Source organism: Mixophyes fleayi, chromosome 2 (genome assembly GCF_038048845.1).
Source record: "Mixophyes fleayi isolate aMixFle1 chromosome 2, aMixFle1.hap1, whole genome shotgun sequence".
NCBI lineage: Eukaryota > Metazoa > Chordata > Amphibia > Anura > Limnodynastidae > Mixophyes > Mixophyes fleayi.
The window spans coordinates 329903709-329924380 of record NC_134403.1 but is presented as its reverse complement, the minus strand read 5'-3'; the positions used below and the strand labels follow the sequence as shown (position 1 = coordinate 329924380).

At 39.8% G+C, this 20672-nt stretch overlaps 1 protein-coding gene across 6 annotated transcripts in view; it reads left to right on the top strand.

Annotated features, from left to right (window-relative positions):
* MYO18A (myosin XVIIIA) overlaps positions 1-20672 on the top strand; it is a 248957-nt gene that overhangs the window by 111683 nt on the left and 116602 nt on the right. For all 6 annotated transcript variants that reach the window (XM_075196848.1, XM_075196847.1, XM_075196845.1 and 3 more), the window contains 8 exons: positions 1099-1199; positions 2254-2317; positions 3946-4090; positions 8623-8634; positions 11830-12006; positions 14028-14118; positions 18176-18368; positions 19991-20077. In XM_075196848.1, the coding sequence (XP_075052949.1) occupies positions 1099-1199; positions 2254-2317; positions 3946-4090; positions 8623-8634; positions 11830-12006; positions 14028-14118; positions 18176-18368; positions 19991-20077 (870 nt within the window). The remainder of the gene's footprint in view (positions 1-1098; positions 1200-2253; positions 2318-3945; positions 4091-8622; positions 8635-11829; positions 12007-14027; positions 14119-18175; positions 18369-19990; positions 20078-20672) is intronic.

The window sequence follows — 20672 nt, the reverse complement described above, 5'->3', positions numbered from 1 at the left end:
CTACAACTGGACTGCGCTCATTAGGGCCCTTATTTAGGATTGGACAGATACACGTTTCTGTACTTTGCATGCACACCAAAATGTGTCCGTATGTAGATTCACGCTTATCGTAGACTTGGGTCACCTTACGCCTGGAGAGAAACACGGGTGGGCAAGTCTGCTGAATACAGTAAGAGCATATTCACGCACATACGATATAATACACAGGGGCTAAACAGCGCCACTACATAGCAGCACTGTACTGTACAGCAGCCGTGGTTTTTGCAGGGGCTCGGAGCGTCCCAGCTCAGAAACACCATTCATACTGCACCTTGGACCCAGGAATTTCCCGGGTTGACCCCTTTCATACTGCACAAGTCTGTGCCCTGGCAATTTGTGGGAGTCATCACCAGAGCACTTTTCATTGGCTGAAAGCTGGAATATGGAAAAAAAAAATCTCTCTCTCTCCCCCTCTCTCTCTCCCCCTCTCTCTCTCCCCCTCTCTCTCTCCCCCACCCGGGAATTACCCCCGGCATTTTTCACTTGTACCATTCATACTGCACCAACACCCGGGTCGTTTCAGCTCGACCGAGGAAAACCCCGGATTTTGTTGCAGTATCAATGGGGTATTACATAGCTCAGAGGTAAGGCTGGGGGAGGGGTTGTGTTAGACACAAGGGAGAGGAGATGTGTTACAGGGGTGTGGTATGACACCCCCCCTTTGTTTCATGGCCCTGGTCTCTCTGGCCCGCACTGGTCTCTCCCTACATATACTGTCATGATGTGGAGAGGTATGACATGACTACACAGAGGGTTCTCTTTACCTCTAGTACATTCTACATCTTTTAACTTATTAAGTAATTTAACATTTTACTGTGGCCCTTCTCTAATGTGGCCCAAAAAAGGTTGTGTACCTCTCGTACATGTATATGAAACAAACAAACATACTTGTTTACTCGGGAGCTCTGGGTCCATCACATACTCTGGTTGAATATAATTAACCAAACTATAAACAGTTGGTCCCTTGTAAACCTCTTATTGTTTTGCTGTTCATTTGGAGACGTTCTCTCTATGGAAAATAAACAAACCCCAATTATCTTGTTTATATCTGGGTTTCAGACGATGCTTTTGGAGAAGCTCAGAGTGGCCAGACGTCCAGAAAATGAAGCGTCCTTTAATGTTTTCTCCTACCTCCTGGCTGGAGCCGACAGCACCCTGCGGTAATTGGACTATCTTTATATCTGTGTGTGACCCCTCTGTTACCTCGGCTCAGTGTCGGTGAAATGGAGTTTACTGATTCTTAGAGATGTATGTAGCATGTATGTACATTGATACCCAATCTGCACGTCTGTATAACTCCCAACATTTCACATGTTAGCGCACCTTTGCGTACAATTTTAGACAGCATAATGTACAGGTTAATATATATTACCTTAAATGCCACAATGCACTTATAACAGTATAAAGACTATGCAATGTATTACATATTGCCACCAGATAGGCTTTTGAATGTAAATTGATGGATGCTTAAGCTGATTTACCCATTTAGATCAATATTTTTTTTAAAAAAAAAAAAACAGTCAGTTTTTGTTTATAAAGGGAGGATGAGGATTTGGATCCAATGAAGACAGAGGTATCTGTATATATGAACACTGCAGTAACCAGAGTCTGTAACTGACCACATCGATAGTTCTCTGAGCCGGACGCTGTCACATGACCACTCTGGTCTCCGAGTTATCTGTGCAAGAGGCTCAAACATAAACACATTAGTTACGTAAAGCAGAGGGTTAACTATACACATTGCAATGTTTTTGATGTGGACGTAATTAATCCACAAGAACATTTTATTTTTTTTAAACAGCTTTTTGTGGAAACCATCAACTTACTGTGATTTGTCATCTGCGTTTAGATCATTCCGAATTATCCTTCCAGCTGGCATTTTATACAGCCCCATTGTAACATAATTTGTAACGTTTTCTGTTACTTAATGCCTATTTTATTGCTGGCACAAGCTCGATGCCTCTTACTCTTTGAAATACACTTCAGAAATGTAATTGTTGGTGAATGAAGACGTTCTTCCAATTGCTGCTGATGGGAGGGATTTTACAAAATTGCTCTAGTAAAACCAGCCCTTGGGTTCAAATTGCTTGTTGAGGATCTGGCTGGTGTGGACGGTGCTAATGTGAATTACTGAACGTGTGTATGTTATTGCTGCTTGTACCTATGTGGGCACGATTCAAGCACCTGTTGTAATATTATTCTATAATTTTACAGGACAGAGCTCCACCTCAACCACTTGGCAGAAAACAATGTGTTTGGTCTTACTCTTACATCCAAGGTAAGCAGCGCCTCCTGCAGCCTCACTGATGTTATGGCCTCTACGTTTGTTACATGCACTTTGCTAGCATTTTTACACCAGTACATTTGTTTCTAGTGTTCATTATTTCTAGTGTCGCCATACCCACTGCTACTAGCATTACGGTAGATTTCTGTGTGTATTTGGGATTCAGAGAGCGTTGTGTTCTAATTTTTGCATTTTTCACAGTTAAATGCATTAGGAAAGCACAGTGAGCTCAGAAATACTAGTTGCAAACACGATTGGATTTTACATGTGTTTTTACTAGGTAAACAATGCATAATCAATGCTAGTGGGTATGTGGCTTCTAGTAACCTGCGATACAAAGTAACAATAGTTCAATGTCTTTATACAGTTCACTCTTTGGGGCATATTCAATTCTTCCGTTCCCTCGCCACGTAAAAAGTACTACCGATATTACGGTAATAGTTAGCTGGATTTCAGCTCGCGGCTCAGGGAGCTGCGAGCTGAAATCCAGCGAGAAAATTACCGTATTAACGATTTTTCCACGCACTATTATCGTAATAACGGTAATAGTGCGCAGACCGCGGGATTTTTACGTTTCCACCGAGAATTGAATTTGCCCCTATATATCAGAGTCTTGGAACACAGGATAAAATGACAATATAACAAAGGTGACTGTAAGGAGGTTGGCTTAGTATGGATTAAAATACTTCATTAAACTTTTAAGAAATTAGGCCTGACGGTAAGTTTAATGGGTACATGGTTTCAGAAGGGAGGACTACATAACGAAAAATAACGTAACATTTTGCCCAACACTGTGTGTGATAAGGATATGATATTCCTTATGGTAAGTGGTGATATAAGTTTGTTATGTGAATATATTGGATTCCATTATTACTAGATATGGCGTCTGTCTGTGTAATTAGTCGGGGGCACTATTAGGGTGTTTTGATCCAGAACATTACTCCATTTGCCATTTTTGGGGTCAGGAAATAATTCCACCCTTAGCGAGGTTAAATTTACAACTGCCTCATTGAGGGTCTTTTTTGCCTTCTCGTGGGTCAGCAATATTACAATTAGATTAAAAATAAAAAAAGGTTGAATGTTATTTGCCCCCTCTCTTAAAGGGGAAATGCACCTTTCGGGATCATTATCTTTTAGGCGGTGTTATTTCCTGTTGTTGCCTTAAATACTACAAAATAATATTCTCTTGTTATATTTTTAGTTCTAAAACATTCAATTAAACTCAAGGTTTCTTCCTGGCATTTATTTATTTCAGCAGATGGGATGTTCTAGTCCAGTGATGGGTATTATGACGTTTTAAAGAGCCTGACACGTGGTCCGTTGTCACATTTACATTTGATAGGCAAATATTGATATTAAATGTGAGCCATTGTATCCCATCGTGATATCGCATAATAAGAGCAAAACATTCCCACAACCTAATGAGAAGGGGGAATGCGTGGCTGACTGGTAATACTGTGTAGAGTAAGACACCACATCTAATTACAGAGCAGTCAATGTACCATGCTGACCTTTTAATAGGAAATGTGAAAAGTACTAATGTTGCAGAGGGCCGCACGTGGTCCAGGCCGTGGTAGCCTATTGGGGTTTAGTCACTAAGTCATTTTCCATCTTGTGTACAGGCCGAAGACAAGCAGAAATCCGTACAGCCGTTCAGCAAACTGCAGGCAGCCATGAAAATTCTGGGCATCTCCAGTGAGGAGCAAAAAGCCTTTTGGTTAATACTTGGAGCCATTTACCACCTGGGATCAGCTGGAGCCACCAAAGGTACAAATATCTGAGCACTCGTGTCATTGTCCTCTCTTCTGGTTAAATCTATTAGGAAGCTAGTGTTGTACTGCTCTGTTGCAATGTCATTTTGTAAGGTGCTAGACAAACATTGGGTAACTTTGCAGTTTTTATATCTTAAAGGAGAATTCCTGGTTTAATGTTGAGGTTTAATTGAGCTGCTTCTATCCCTTAGTGGTAGAGTTCTAGCTTTGGTGTAGTTTGGCTAGAGGAAATGTTGGTGCCGCGCACACAGGCTAGGAGGGTGTGACTGCATGGACCAATCGGAAGCCGCAAGCTTGGAGTTTGCAGCTTCTATTTGTTCCTCCTGCTCACACCTAGTTTTGAGGCCATGTTACAGTGGCAATCAAGCAGTGCACCCATAACATCATGAAATCTCTGCCAACTAACCAACGTTTATATGATTATTTACCCATTATTGCTGTACTAGTCGCATGCCAATAGCTTTGGTAAAGGTATAAAAATGTTTTTGCCATTTTTAAATAGAATTGGTGCATAGTCAATTGTTCCATCCAATAACTTGGGGCTCTTCAACATGTATGTGCCAGGCTGTCATGTATACTGGTTGTAGCTAGTACCTGTGAGTAACTGCCAAAATGAAGGAAACACTGGAGGAAATGGGGAATACATTGCAAATATGCAAATGACTGCATGCTCTATGACTGCAGGTATAGAACTGCTGGACAGGCTCAGCATCATTGGCTCGATAAGCGTATATATGGCAGGAGCTAAATAAAGGACTCACTAATGGTTTCCTAAGAAGTTTGGCTGAAGTGAGGTTAAAATGTCGGTCTGAGAGGAGCATATTAGTTACAACTTTGCATTCTCCTTGACCATTTTATGTATTTATTTGACCAGTAAATGTAACACAGGCAAGATACTCTGATTTATTGCAAATACATGGAAGGGTGGGAGCCGGCGGTGTCATAAAGTATTATTGAGAGCTTAACATATGGATACGATGGTCGTGTTGCCATGTGTAATCCCCTTTGTATCCTGATGGGAGTGGAATATTCCACGATGACAGTGCTTCATACACGGGGTCACTGATTCATCAAGGAATGTAATTCCTGCTGTGTGCCGTTTTATTGTGTGAAATTACTCTGCGTATTCTCAGAAGTGGAGTTTGAATGCTAGATGACACTTCCGACAGCCTATGATTTGAAGGGCGGAACGGGGGAGGTAAGGGGGTTTGCACATAGACAATGTACAGTAAGGACATGCCAACTTTGAGCACATGCACATTCATCTGATTCAAGTTCTGGGCATCTCTAGGTACAGGATTTGTAGCCGTATCAAACAGAACATCTACAGGGCAGGTGTAAGGGACGTTTGATGACATCTGGCATGTGAATGCATATAAAGCAACTGTATAAATGCATTTTATGTACAGTAGGCATAACATCCTGCTAAATGTATTTCATGTAAAAAAATATATATATATTTTTTTTATTAATGATTTATAGTATTACCAGGTGTTTAATGTATTTAGTATTTTTTTTCTATGCATTCTGATGGGAGTTTATGTTGCACATATGCATTGTGCATATCCTGCAGTGTGTTGTGTCTGTCTGCATACGGCAAGTACCGTACAGCCTGAGCATACTTTTACCCGTCTTCAAAAGGAAACGTTTCTATAAGCTCCATACTCCATGGTCATCTCAGTCACCAGATCTCTGCCCGGCTGAGCATAACTGGGAGAGTCTTGAGCTGTGCCAGAGACGGTGTTTTTCATCAACTGATGGAATTCATGATGAATTGAATGGCATCGTGGGATATGCCAAGGTGATCTGATGAGGCTCTGCCAACTCACGCTGACCAAATACTCTCTTAATACACTTTCTGTTGGTGTTTCCTGTTGTTGACAGTTACTTGTATGATCTGCTGGCTTGTAACTAGGAGGCAAAAGATATAATAGCCGGTGCCTATAATGAATAATCTATGTGTAATCTTGCTTCCCCTGCAGTTTCAGATGTAGATGCTCTGGGTAACTTGGTTTGACTCTTGCTGAGTTTATGTTGTATCTATCTGTGTGCCTTCCTTCTTCCTCATCTTCCAGCTGTGGATCTCATTCTCTCTCTCTGTATAGCATGGAGCATGTCTGCTTCTCACCAGGCACTGAGCCCTGGAAACAAACTCACCCCCAGCATCATAAGTACGGCTCTCCACTCGCACAACTCCATTCCTGCTCTCTAAGCTGATAACGGATATCATCTCGTCATAGATGATGGGAGGATTTATAGACAGCGGGTGCACAGGAAGAATGCAATCAGAGATGTGTATCTGTTTTCTAAGCTGTACTAGAACATTGACGGTGTTTTACAGCTCTTTAAGAAAGCTGGCAAAGTGTAAAACAATAGGTTGTCGACTAGCAAAGTAGCTGTTGTTTTTCATGCAGCCACTAGGGGTCAGGCTGTAACAAGCTTAGTGCATGCAGAAACAACACTGCAATTGCCTTGACAAACATAATTTGCCCACAATGATATAGAAGTAAATATTTTGGTAATGTGCTAATCTGTGTCACTTGTAATATACATATGTGTGACTCAAGTGTATTTAATTTTTTTTTAAATGTACGTGCACATGTAAGTTTAATTATAAATTAGGATACAGCCAAGGTGCTGGTCTGTCATTTATTTTGCTAGATCAGAAAGGTTCATAGTGATATGTGTAGATTAAGATCAGTACATGATAAATACTGCTTGTAATTATACTTTATTGTTATTCACAAGATAATGACCCCCTTGTTTACCAAGATTAATACATAGTTCATTACAGTAAATAAACTACTGTTTGCTGTTCTGGAATACCAGTGTTTCACTGCAAATGGTGGCTGCTTTCACAGCTCTTGCGTTACTCGGAGACACTTCTCTTTCTTTGCATCCAGGACGTCAACATCTTGTATCAGCAGCTGTTACTGGACTATATCTAATGCTTCACCAAGACAGCCATTCGCCGGCTGACTGTGTGTCATAAGATATGTAGTTCAGAAACAGCTGGGGTGCCGGCACTACCGCACCTTAAGCTATAGTGTGGATGTATTACAAGTTTTATCTTAGAAGCACTGTTTCATTATTATTTTGAGTGCATGTATTGCTTCACGCCAACATGGCTATGCATAATTTATAACACTTTCTTGTCTTGAAACTCTTGCATGAACAAAAGAAGAGGCGTTTCCTCTCCTAGTGTTTTTTTTATTGCATAACAATGTTAAAGTAGCTAAAATAACACTGTTTGCTGAAATATGTTTGTTTTTTTTTTTCTTAAAACTCCTGCTTACCACTAGGGGTGCTACACTATGCACGTTATATTCCTGAAAAGGTTGCTATTACGTTATGGGGGTAATGCACTGATCACAGGTGCTGCTTCTTAATGTGAAATCGTAACCCCAAAATTAGTTATTACAGTTTAGAAATATTCAATGTTATTTTTAAAGTAACACACAAACTATTTGGGAAACCATATAAATGAAAATGATATTGACATTAAAAGTCACAACGAGAGGCCATGACTACATATGACAGGTGAGAAGTATTCAATAAAATGAATGGCAAATCCCATAATCTCCATCATCCAAGTGCTGCTTAGAAACAGCCACATGTTTGCATTCCACTCTCGTATTACAGTACGACTCCACTTATCTTTCTGCAAAAGAGATTAATGAGATTATTTATAAGTGTTTTATTTATTTCTTATTAGACAGAAATATGTTAATGGGGCTTTCTGCACGCTTCAAACTGAAGTGACAGCTCACCCTTAAAACATTTTACTATAAAAGACCTTACCCATAGTAAAGAGAAAAACCTTTTATTGTATTTCATTTTTAATTATAGGAAAACTGACTAATTATTCCACCTATAGCTCTCCCCGACAGTGCCAATTGTAGGCTTATCCATCACACAGGGCAGAGAACTGGATTTATAGTGATTCTCACAGTGAGGTTGTAAAGCCTGAATACAATCACCTGGGAATTGTAGTAGAATCCTGGTCATGAGATGATGAACAGCGGAATGTCCACCTTCTAAAGTGCAGATCACATGACCTAATGAGAGCCAAAGTCGCTGCACTTGTGGATGACCTCAGTGAGACTAAGGGATCCCCTCACTGTCGCTAGGAGGCAGACACTTTTGGAATAGGTACAAATCTTTTTAATAATCTCCTTATTTTACTTTGATTATTTTGCTAATTAAAGGCAGCAACTACAAACCGCTTGTTAGGCTACATTGCCCGATTAATAAGCAGATAAGAATGACAAAGATTGAACACGCGGTCGTCTGTCATCCTGCAGCGATCCGATGCTTTAATCCTCTAATTTGGCAGCACCTGTGGTCAGTGCGTTGTTACAAAGTCCTGGTCTCCACATCCTCCACCAGCAACCTGTCCTCTGTCCCTTTGTAAAGCTCCCCTTTTATTCTCATTTTAAACGCGGTAACCATTACATATTTGTATCTGTTTGTTTTCTAACTGCGTGTTTTTATTTGCATGTTGCATGCTGCTCCGTTACAATGCAGAAACAGATGAAGGTAAAGAAGTGTTTCATCGTTTTTTGCTTTCATATACCTCCAAGTGAAATGTATTTGTTCTCCTTATCTGTTTACATTTGTGCCCGGTCTCTCAGCGCTGGTCACAGTGTGTGTGTTGTCTAATTGAGTCATTGTCACATTGACACAGAAGTTTTGTCATGCCTGAGCCATGTCTGAGTGTCTTAATCGTTTCATCTCTGTGATTAGAAGATGCCCTCTGAAGTGTCGTCACACTGGAGTTGGCATCTCTAGTGACATATCCATGTAGTAATTCATCATAATACAACTTTTGTCCTATAAGAATCTGACCAGTCTGCAGCACTGTATCATCTTACTGGTGTGATTGTCCGATAGTGAGTGACCAATGATGGCGGCTGCTCTGTCTGTTCATTCAATATGACATTCACTTTCTATGTGATAAATAGTCCTTGAAAATGTACCTTAACAGCAATACATTGCTTATAATGCAATCTTTTCAATTGTACAATAACAGTACATTTTTGTATTAAAGCACAATTATATCAAAGGATATCTCCATCCAAAGTAGTGACATGTAGTGTTTAAATATTCACCTCTCATCCCTCAGAATGGCCTGGGTGCAGTTCTTGAGGCTCAATCAATCCCTCCGCACCTCTTTTAACAAGTCATTGAACTTTAAGCTCTGCTGACACATCTTCTGCCATTGGATGGCTGTAGCAGCCATCCAATCAGTGCTCTCAACACCCTAAATGTTGGAAACACTTTTCAAGTCTCCTGCTTTCTGTGGCAGGGTTCTGATCCATCACATCATTGTCTCTCACATGGTAAGGATTCCTGACAGCAGAGCTCTACAGTTATGCTAGTTACAGATGTGTCAACATTAAATATTTACTTTATGGTGGAGATAATTGAAAGTAGATTTCCAAACATATGGATAGCTCCCACCCTAGGCAATCACTAAGACCCTCTCAACCTCACTATTGGCACACCATAACAAATGCCGACACAGTAGACTCTGCCAAACTTTTAAGACATTTAGAGCAATTGCAAAGGTGTTGTAGGAGATCTGTAAGTAAGGGCACCACGGTCCATTATGGTGCAGAGTTCAGTGTCAGCTATTGTTTAGTACATAACGCTGGAGATCTAGGTGCAGGGTGAACTCTGTTCTTCTACCCGCTACAGAACTGATCTGAAAGTGATGGTGAAAATTCCAGGTGGGTGGGAAGGTACGTTATAGGGAAGTGAGACTTGGAGAGGAATAATAATTCCCTCTGTATATTTAACATGACTTACAAAACACAGCTCCCATACTTATGAAGCAGAAAACTGGGATATCTATGTAACATGAAGTTCTCAGTCTATAAACAATTGAGTGTCCAATGCAGTAAAATTCATAGGAACCCATACCAACCATACAACTTAAAAATAAAAGTATAATAATAGTAAAATATAATTAGACCGGTCACTTGAATAATGACAGTTTTCAGTATTCAGAAATAAGTAAATTGTGATCTTCTCCCTGGATTGTTACCACATCTTGTGCTCACGTTAACTCCCGTAAACACACCTTTGACTGTCAGCCTAAAAAGTTATAATTTTGTCATTTTGAATATGACAATTGGCGCTTTGTAATATAATAAAAGCTATGGATATGACCAACTTAGGTGAAATTAATTGTATAGATTCTCACAGCGCCCAAGCCAACTGCAGCCTTAATTCCCTAAAGAAATCGCACACAAATTTCCAAAAAATATATAAAAGTAGAATAAACAATATATAGAGATTCCCGGCGCTGTTCGTGTCAAAAAAAAGTAAATCAAAATTAATACTACTTAAATTTCTGATTTAATCCTTTGATTTTCTCTCTTCTTTTTCCTTTTTCTCCTTATTTCCCAAAATGTGAATCAACATGTGGAATAAAAAAATGTATAGAACATAGTGTAATTCAATTCTAATGATAACTCTTAATGGATACAGTGTTATGGAAAATAATAAGTATCCAAAGAACGCCAATAGTTGTGCAGTAAGTTCTCCACACTTCCACGTAGTAAAGGCTGTTTTCCCAGAGGAGCTGCCCCCTTGTGGAGATCACCATCAGCTATTAATATAGTGCCACTAATTCCATAGCGCTGTACAGAGAGCTCACTCACATCAGTCCTGTTCCTTTAAAGCTTACAGTCTAAATTCCCTAACACACACACACACACACACACACACACACACACACACACACACACACACGTAGAGAGCGATAGACTAGGTTCAATTTAATTGCACGCAATTAACCTACTAGAATGTTTTTGGAGTGTGGGAGGAAACCGGAGCACCCGGAGGAACCATACAAACTCCTCACAGATAAGGCCATGGTCGACAATTGAACTCATGACCCCAGTGATGTGAGGCAGAAGTGCTAACCACTAAGCCACATTGCTGCCCATCTGCTCTTTCTAGAAATATTCTTATAATTGAGCCTTATACAATATCTTTATGGACAGCTATGTCTCCAATGTTTGTCTTCCTCTTCTTATTTAGTTCTCTTATAAACGGGGTATATCTCAAAACATAAAGGAGGTGAATCTAGTGTATTATCGCTTAAAAATTCTTCATTTTTAATATAAAAAGTTACACATTTACATTAATCAATACAATCCCAAAAAGTGTGTGCAAGTTTTCCTACCTGAGAGTGGATAATGCAGTCACAGTGTACATCAGAATGTTAGATTCCCAGGGTATAGAAGTCACTGAGCATTCAGTGCAAATGATGTTACTGCTGTTAAGAAGGTTGTCACATAAACATTGTCCCCACTCCTCCAACGCGTTTCCACCGTAATATATTTAGTCTTTTTCACCTTGGGAGAGTAGGGACAATGTTTCAATGTTTGTACCATTGCCCCCACATTTTCAATCCAAACATCATTTGGATTACTAATTTCTTTGTTGTGTACATCACAAATCTTACAATTTGTTTTTCTCTTCCACATGTTTCTATTAGTTTATTACTCCTTATGGTGGCAGAGTTTTGCCTATGTCTGAATCTTATTGCAGGATTTGTTGCTATTGACAAGTACATTATGACTTTCTCTTCTGTAATACCGTGTGCTCATACTGATGTTACTCATCTGCCCTTTCCTTTTGCAAGTATTGCTGTTCTGATGTGCATTGTTCACTGATAAATATGTTCCGTTCAGAGTCTGACAAGCCTGTGTTCTCTCAAAGCTGGCAGGAAGCAGTTTGCCCGGCACGAGTGGGCGCAAAAAGCTGCATATCTCTTGGGCTGCTCACTGGAAGAGCTTTCTTCATCCATATTCAAGCACCAACCTAAAACCAGCGGATTACAGAAGTCGACCTCTTTCCGTCAAGGATTGGACGATTCGAGTCAGGGCGATGGATCAGGTATGCAGAGATGTCTCACTGTTCTTGAAATTGTCTGGCTTCATATTATATACTTAATATACTCTGCACTTTTTTACTTTTAAGTGAGAATGTATTTTTCACTTAATTGATAGTAAGATGATGTGCAAACTAAAGCTATTTTTTATGTTCTCCTTTATGGTTTAAATACAGTGCTCACAAGTGCTGTTCCAGAATTTTCAAAACAATCCTGCTTGGCATTCACAGCCACACTCGCTCTTATTAGCTCTTAATTATTTATTGTAATATAACTTTGTAAGTAGCCAGATGAGCCACTACTTCTAAGCAGGGAGACTGTGAACGTTGCTGCAGAGAATCATGTTTGAGCAGCAATCATAAGTACTGAATTTCATCCTAAATGCTGCTAAAAAAATTAATAAAAATATTTTACAAATCACTGTATTATCTATTAGGGGATGCAAATAAAATTACTTGCTGGAGATCCTATGGAAATTGAAGGCAATTTGAACTTTTCTTCACTATTGGGATACAATTAATTAATTTATGCAGTGATATTTATTTTTGCAACTAATCTCGTTTAATGGTAACATGGAGTCTTTGACAAGTGCTTCTGTTACTGTGAAACCTTTAATTGCATGTACAGTTATATTTCATTATGCTTTCAGAGTATTAAAAGATGGCTTCACTTACCTGAAATATGACTCGCATCCCCTAAGACTTTACATTCCTTAACCTTTTTAAAATGTGAAGTTCCAGCCTTTAATTGAAACATCTCCTTAGCTGCCTATGAGGTTGTGCTGGCATTTTCTTTCATTATTCCCTTCTCCTTTTGCATGTTGTGTTTGTACTTGAAGATTTCAATTATGCAGTAGCTTAGTATAGTACATAAGCGACTTCATAATGAGGAGCCAGTGACCTGTGTTTTGATTAGACACGCTGACCTGGCTGTGTACCCATCTGCTCCAGTTGTATTTCATTTGTGATCCTTCACTCTGTTAAAATAAAAATATCAGCTAGTCTGTAAAAAATGCATCTATTGCTTACCTCTCTCACTTGTATTTTCTTTTACAATAACATATTGATCGAGACTGTTGGCTGCCACGAGGGAGTACACCGCAATTAAATGTTTCCTTGTTGATTTAAATAACGGTACACACATTGATGGGAAATGTCCCATTAGAGTCTGTTTTTAGTTGTTGTTTTTTTGCTTTATTTTTCTGAATATGGTTTATAGGTATGTGATCGGTTGTCTGGAGACTTGGTTTACAACAAGTTCCAAATACTAGAAAGACAACAAACATTTGCAGTTGAGTAAAGTCATGCACATATACATGTTCACGGAGCATTGCAGTAAGTGTGCAGAGCAGTGGGGCTATTGTTAAGGGCAATATTTAAATGTAATTTAGCATGTTTTAGGCATGATGCTCCTTATTACCTAAAAAAAAAACAACAGACCTCCTTATTTGGAAAGAGCCAAGTATTCCGAATAATAGATACTATACATGTACATTATAATGCACATGGAACTTATTATATTTGTTAGCTACCATGCTTCAAATGCAAGCTCCTATATATCCTACTGAGTTAAAATGCTGTTTCATAACAGAGGAGAGAGCCTTTATTTTGCATTCATAGAGTGCAATCGATCAATTTACTGCCTTACGCTTCAGTGATCATACTACTTCCTAGTAAAGTGATATTGGTTCTGTCCAACAATTGTCTCCCTCTACTGTCTGTTGGCAGCAGGTACACTCTAAAGTCGTACACCACAATAGAACAGTGCTGCTAAATGATCAAATTACCAAGAAAAAAAATAGCATGAACCCTCGAATCACTTTCTCCATGTGTAATTCAGCCGTACCCTGGTGAGGTTCTATTGCCCGATTATCCTTTGTGTTGATTCACAGAAAGAAAGTCGTTATATCTCCATTTTCTGCATTTGTTATTTCGTTGCTGACATGGTAAATATATGTACAGTAATGCACTTAATTTATTTTACTTCCCATGAATTAATGCTGTGCAATTTGTTTTCCCACACAAAGGTCCCAAATTGTCTGCATTGGAGTGCCTGGAAGGAATGGCCTCTGGATTGTACTCTGAGCTCTTCACTCTGCTGATCTCGCTGCTAAACAGGTAGGAGGCTGAATAATTCCAAAACACGGAGAACATTGTGCGGTGGTGCAGGAGGACATAAGTGGATTCTATTGGTTCTTAAAGGGCCATTTAAAAATGGCTCATTCGGTAAATAATAAAGTGACAAAACCTCTTTAGAAGCACTAGTGAGAGGAAAAAAAACAAAGGGAGTATAAGTAACACTAAACACTGAAGAGACGGGCACATTGAAACTGCAGAATGCTTATATAACTATTTTTGATCTTTATTTACTGTTGAAAATTCAAAGTTCACTCTATAGCGAAACAATATATTCTACTATACTACAGACACAAAAATATTTACTACAGAATGTGTTTTACCTGCACTTCCAAAATGAAAGGCATAGAAGTGAATTGGTCCATATAGTATATAACAAGCATATTAAAAGAACTAACCGTAGTGCTTGCAGATTAACCGACTGCTTTGTAACCATTTGCTGCTGGCAGGTCTAATTCCAGGGTGATTAGAGTCGTTCCACTTTACAAACAAGGCAGTAGGGAAGAATATGATGACTATGGACCTGTAAGTCCCCCTCAATAGTAGGGAAATGATTGCAATCGCCTAAAACAGAATTGTTGACTATTTAGAATCAAACAAATTACAATAGCAAAGGCAGCATGTACTTGCTGTGGGTGGAGATCATGTCAACAAGTCAAATGGACTTTTTTGAATATGTAAGTAAAGTGATTTACCCGGGTGGGTGAGTGGATGTAGCTTACTTAGATTTTAGCGAGGCATTTGACACAGTATCTCGTATTGTATCGCAGTTTGGAAGCTGAAAATCCCTGGATTTGACTCAGATAGTGGAATTGATGAAGGTTTGTCTAAAGGACAGTAGTATTGTTGTCAGCGGTGTAAGCTAAGATGAAGAACTGGTTACCCATGTGGTACCTCAGGGACCAGTCCTGAGTCCTGTTTGTTGAATGTATTCATTAGTGATATAACTTGTGGTCTACAAGAGAAGCTCTGTCTCTTTGTAGATGATACTTAGATTTTTAACCTTGTACTTTCCGCTTACTGTAAGCGGAGCTCTCAAAGCATGTTCTCAAAGCCTCTCTGCAGCACAGTGTACTATGTACGTAATGAGCGTTACCATAAAATTCCATTGTATTGTACTAAGCGCAAAGGCTACCGGCAGCGTTTTAATGGGCCTTGTTGTCGCAGCTTTTTCCTGCGGCCGTGAAAGGTAGCTATTCTACTACACAACACTACACGGCCTTTTCACCTAATCATCTGCATCTCAACTAGGGGCAACAATGCACCCCTATTTCTACAGTTAGTAGCAAAATTAACACAACACGTCAAAATCACCTTTAGATTAAATGATTAAACATAATCCATAAGGGATTTACGCTTTTGTGTCTATATATAGAAGCTACTTTTTGTCCTTGTTTGAGTCGCACATTTGTGTATTCACACAGAAAAGCGTTTAACATGCTGGTAACTAGGGCATCAGTCTTCTGCTCAGGTGAATTGCTGCCTGATCGCTGTTGTTCATGTTCAGTCTGTAAATGGATTGTGTTGCCATCATCCATCAGCAGGTGATTTATTTCTCACTTGAGTGAAAGGCACAGTGTTCGCTCAGGCTGAACCAAGGGCTGGCTCCTGTTCACAGGTCTGGCCTGCCCCCATCGCTCCTGCTATGCTGCTTTATCCACGCTGCAATAAATTTGGATCTCATCAGAACAAAAGTACTGTAACATGGTGCATAGACATGAATACATTTAACACACACACACATACGGTCCATTTTATCACCAGTGTGCATGTGGGAGGAATCCGGAGCATATACAAACTCCACACAGAGGATGCCCTGGTCAAAATAGTTATATGACGTATTAAAAATTGTGGTGTGTTTGTTTTTTTATTTTGTTTGTTTTTTTAAGATGAGAATGCACAAAAAGATATTTTTCTCTATGTACACATAGAGTCGCAGATCTGTGTTTTTGGAGCAGAGTGACACCATGTAATATTTACTTAGTACGTATAATGCCGCTTTATTCAGAAACTGAGCAGTGATTTATCTGCTACCTCGGAGGTGACGGAGGATTTGATGCGTGGAGGAGGGGAGGGAGCAGCACTGTAATGACTAATGTTATTAATATGTTATTAATATGCATGCACGCCCAGCGACTCACCTGCTTCTCTTCTTCATGACCGCGCAACAAGCCAAGAGCATGAAAAAATATGGGTGGAAAAGTGGAATTATGCAAGTTGTCTCTGAAAAATTAAATGTTTAAAGAAAACAACTGCTAAGCTTCTACCCTTGTCCTTCAGTTGCTGAGCTGTTCAACAACATTGTCTCCATTATTAAATCTCATCCTGGAGACGCACAGTGTTTCATTGACCAAGTTTGACGTTTTTAATCAGATTGACCCCACGTAGTTCTGTGTGGGGTTTCTTCTATCATCTGTTCTACATGGGAAAAAATGTCCAGTTAGAACAAAAACCTGGAAGTGAAGTAAATGGAATAAAGTGCCTCCTTTATTGTACAATTCAGCCTGCCAGCTATCTGCCTGTGCGTACCCACATTGCTTGCAGATCCGGTCATTCATAGGGGGCACTTATAATCTGCTGCCTAGGGTACAGGCGCTGTAATCTATAGCAACCGAATAAAAATACAGGTTTCACTTTCCTACTGCAGGTTATAAAATGAAAGCAAATATCTGGATGCTATGGGTTACAGCATCTTTTCTGTGCACCAGATTTCCTAAATAAACCCACATGTCTGAGCTTCATTATTAACAGTTCATCAGATTTAAGACAAAACATTTTTTGGGTGGAATTATTCCAACGTAGCCCCAACCTTTTCCCCTAACCAACAGAGATTTAGGTGTTTAGGGTGGAAAGCTCTAGTAACATGTCATGTAAAACGTGATACGTTGTGTACCCAGTACTTGCACCTACAGCCGGGTGTGTGTCCCCTTTGACCCGCAAGGAGCATTGGCAGCGAATGTGAATGAATGGAGCAGTCACAAGTAAAAGCATGATGTTACATGCCAGTGGGTCATTTGTCTAATGCCAGCAGACCCAGGGGAACCACCCTCACTAAATGCAGGGACCGTTTCAACTGTGTCTAGTCAGTGTCTGTTAGGAAGTGACTAAGCATGGCTTCATTTCGCCGCTTCTTCTGGTTGCCATTGAGGTGAAGACTAGTGTTAGAGCACGGTGGGGGGTTCGGAGCTTAGGGGACAGAGCTCTCCCACATTATAATTATTATTACATTTTATTTGTAAGGTGCCACAAGGGTTCCATAGCATCCTACATAGGGGGATGGAACTTGCAACAAAATTACATAATTATATAAGTGACACAAATGCAAGCAACAGATATACATAATTATGTAAAGACAACACTTGGAGAGAGGGTCCTGCTCGTGAGAGCTTACATTCTACTGCAGGGGACTCTGGCCTGGAACCTTAACCATTCTGCCAGTTTGAGGGAGGGATTATTGGCAAAAATACAAATAAACACTTTTAGGTGGAATTCACTTTTAATGGAAAAGATCTAGCTGTGAAGAGTTCACACACTCTCACCACTGTAATTACACACACAAACCTCAGTGAGAACCCAGCACTAATATTGTTACTGCAGAATAATCTGCTTTACTCCTCCTGCCTTAATAAAAGGGACTGACTGCTACTGTATAATGACGCTGCCACTTGTGTTATTTAGGGACTGCAGTCTGTACACATTCTTGAGCCCCTCTGAGGAGGCGCACATGAGAATGCATCGCCTGCTATCTGTAGTGCTTCATCAGCACTATAACCTATATGTACATGGCAGAGGAAACAAGTCTATTTAGTATAAAGATTAGAGTACATTGTTTTTTTAAATAAAATAAATATACTTGTTTTTCTTATTGTTCATATTATTGCTGATAGCTGGTTTAACTGAATATGTAGAAGCTAATGCTTACTATTCTCATTCCTCGATTGATGACCGCCATCCTGAGAACGTCTATAAAAAGATAAACGCTGCACACTAGTTCTGTCTCCATTCCCATATGATGGAATTATCTTTGTTGTTTTGGCAGAGCCTTGAAATCCAGCCAGCATTCTCTTTGCTCCATCATGATCATGGACACCCCAGGCTTTCAGAACCCAGAGCTGGTGAAGCAGGGGCGAGGGGCTACTTTTGAAGAACTTTGTCACAACTATGCCCAGGAGAGACTGCAGGCCCTGTTCCATGAGAAGACTTTTGCCCTGGAACTAGAGCGATACAAAGAGGTAATGTTAATGCACATGGTGGCCCCACTGGAGATGGTTGGACTTTACGTCAGCACCGATTGTCGCGTAGCAGCATTGACATTACGTGACCTCACACAACTTTTAAGAATAATGCTGGATTGGGGCACGAAAGACCAACTGGGGAATCTAGTTACTAATGTGACCCACTGTTGGGTTTAATTTAATTCTCTCTTATTTGTAACAAAAAACTTTTTTCATAGTGATGCTCATCCATGTGGTGCTTTGGTAATGGTCCCCCAAATAATAATCTGCTCCTCTTATCCCCCACAGAACCAAACCTCTTTTGAAAGCCCCACATTGAAATGATTGCAGGATGAGGAGCAAGATACTTAGAGCACTGAACCAGTAGATGAAATCTGGTTGGACAGGAGACATATAGTGAATGTGACACGTGATTGGAGCAGCTGTCCGGTCCAACCAGGTGCCACATTCACTATACACCTTCCATCTTATCGTGCAAAATAGTTACAGGGGGCATCCACCAAAACAAAACACGTGGCAGGGGAGAATATGTGCAGTGAAGGTATTGTCCAAAATCGGGCTCTAACCTATAAGAAAACAAAGCTGTTTGTCCAAATTTTTCCTTGTTTCACACATCACAGTGGACCCTCCAGGGACTTTGAGCCTAATGGTCCATTCCCTGGATACTGAAATGACTTGTACAGCCTGTTCTTGCAGATATTTTCCATTTATTTCAAGATGTACGATATTGCATACATCCCAATGTATGCATTATTATTATTTTTCCAAGCTTAGTCGACCTTTGGATTTCCCAGGTGCTGTCATCCAGTGTTTTACATTTTAAACCCAATACCCTCCTTTTTTCGTAGGCACTCTTATCTCATGCCTTTAGTATCCTCCCTCCCGTCTCCCTTCAATTACATCTCATTAGTTCTTCAGTTGATGATGATCTTAAATGTAGATCTAATTTCTTATTCTGTCTGATAGATGTACTACTGTAGTCAAGCCTCAAATTAAACTTAATTGACTGAATGATCTGATGCAAGGGGTTCCTGCGGCAGCCTGTTTAATGTTATTAACTCAGTTCCAAGACTTGTGGTATAATTGCATCTATATGCCAATAGACTATGGCAGTGGGCACTGTCACTACATTATTGGAGATTTACCATAATCTCTTTGTTTCGGACACTTGTAACATTTAGGGGCATATTCATTTAAGCCCGAACACCGCGGCTGCGCTTTTCTTTTTGTCATTACGGTACTGTAACATTGCAAATTTCCCTTCGCAACCCTACAGGGTGCAAACGGAAATCCGCGTTGTTTCCGGCTTATGTTCTGGCTTAATTGAATATGCCCCTTAGTTTAAAACTGAGAGCACATTTTGATTTGTTACTGCTTTTTGCAAACCACCTCTTCGGCCCGTTAGCCAATCGTCAATATACTTGAGTGCTCTAAAATGGATAATACGTTGCATCTGACATATTTGTGGACTTTTAAGAGTTAATACCAAGAACAACAGTGCTGTAGTGGAACCCAGTGCACCATCTAGTAAATGTATCTACTAATTTTACTCCTCTCTAAAGATGTCATAACTTAAATCTTAGTCTCATGGATACTAATCACCCATCTATCCTCTCTAGGAAAATATAGAGCTTGCTTTAGATGAAATCGAGTCCAGTACATCTGGCTCTGTAGCTGCTGTAGACCAAGCTTCGCATCAAACACTGGTAAGCAAGACAGGGGGATGCCATAACAGGCCACTGCTTCTTGGCATGTTTGAAAGATTCTATCATGAACAAAGGGTGTTTTGTTTGGTGATGTGGGACTTTTAATGTATGCACTATTACAGTACACTAACCTACATTCAAAGTGAAGTTAAGGTTCTTTCTACTGAGTTTTATTTACCTGTGTTTGGAGCACATCGAAAAAGAGACAAACCGTTTACACTGAGTAACTTAAGCTGCAGTTCTACAAGGGCCAGTTAGGGACAACTATTACAGTTCGTACAATCGTAAAGCAGGTAAACTATTCTTTTGTGCAAAATGTTACGTCCAGAAAACCACTCTCCTTAAATCTATGTTTAAGCATACATTTTAGAGCATGTTGATGATGATAATCGTGTCTTTTTAAATTGTAATATTTTATATTTGTATTTGGGAATTGAAAGCTGGAAGAGAGTTGAGTGGCTTTACATTGGAAAATTCCAGCCCCAGGCTCCTTATACCTAGTGTTTAAACTTTATTGTGTAGTGTTTTGTGGGAATAATATGTACATGTATGCAGGGCCGGATTAAGGGAAGGGAGGCCCCCGGGCTAAAGGTAC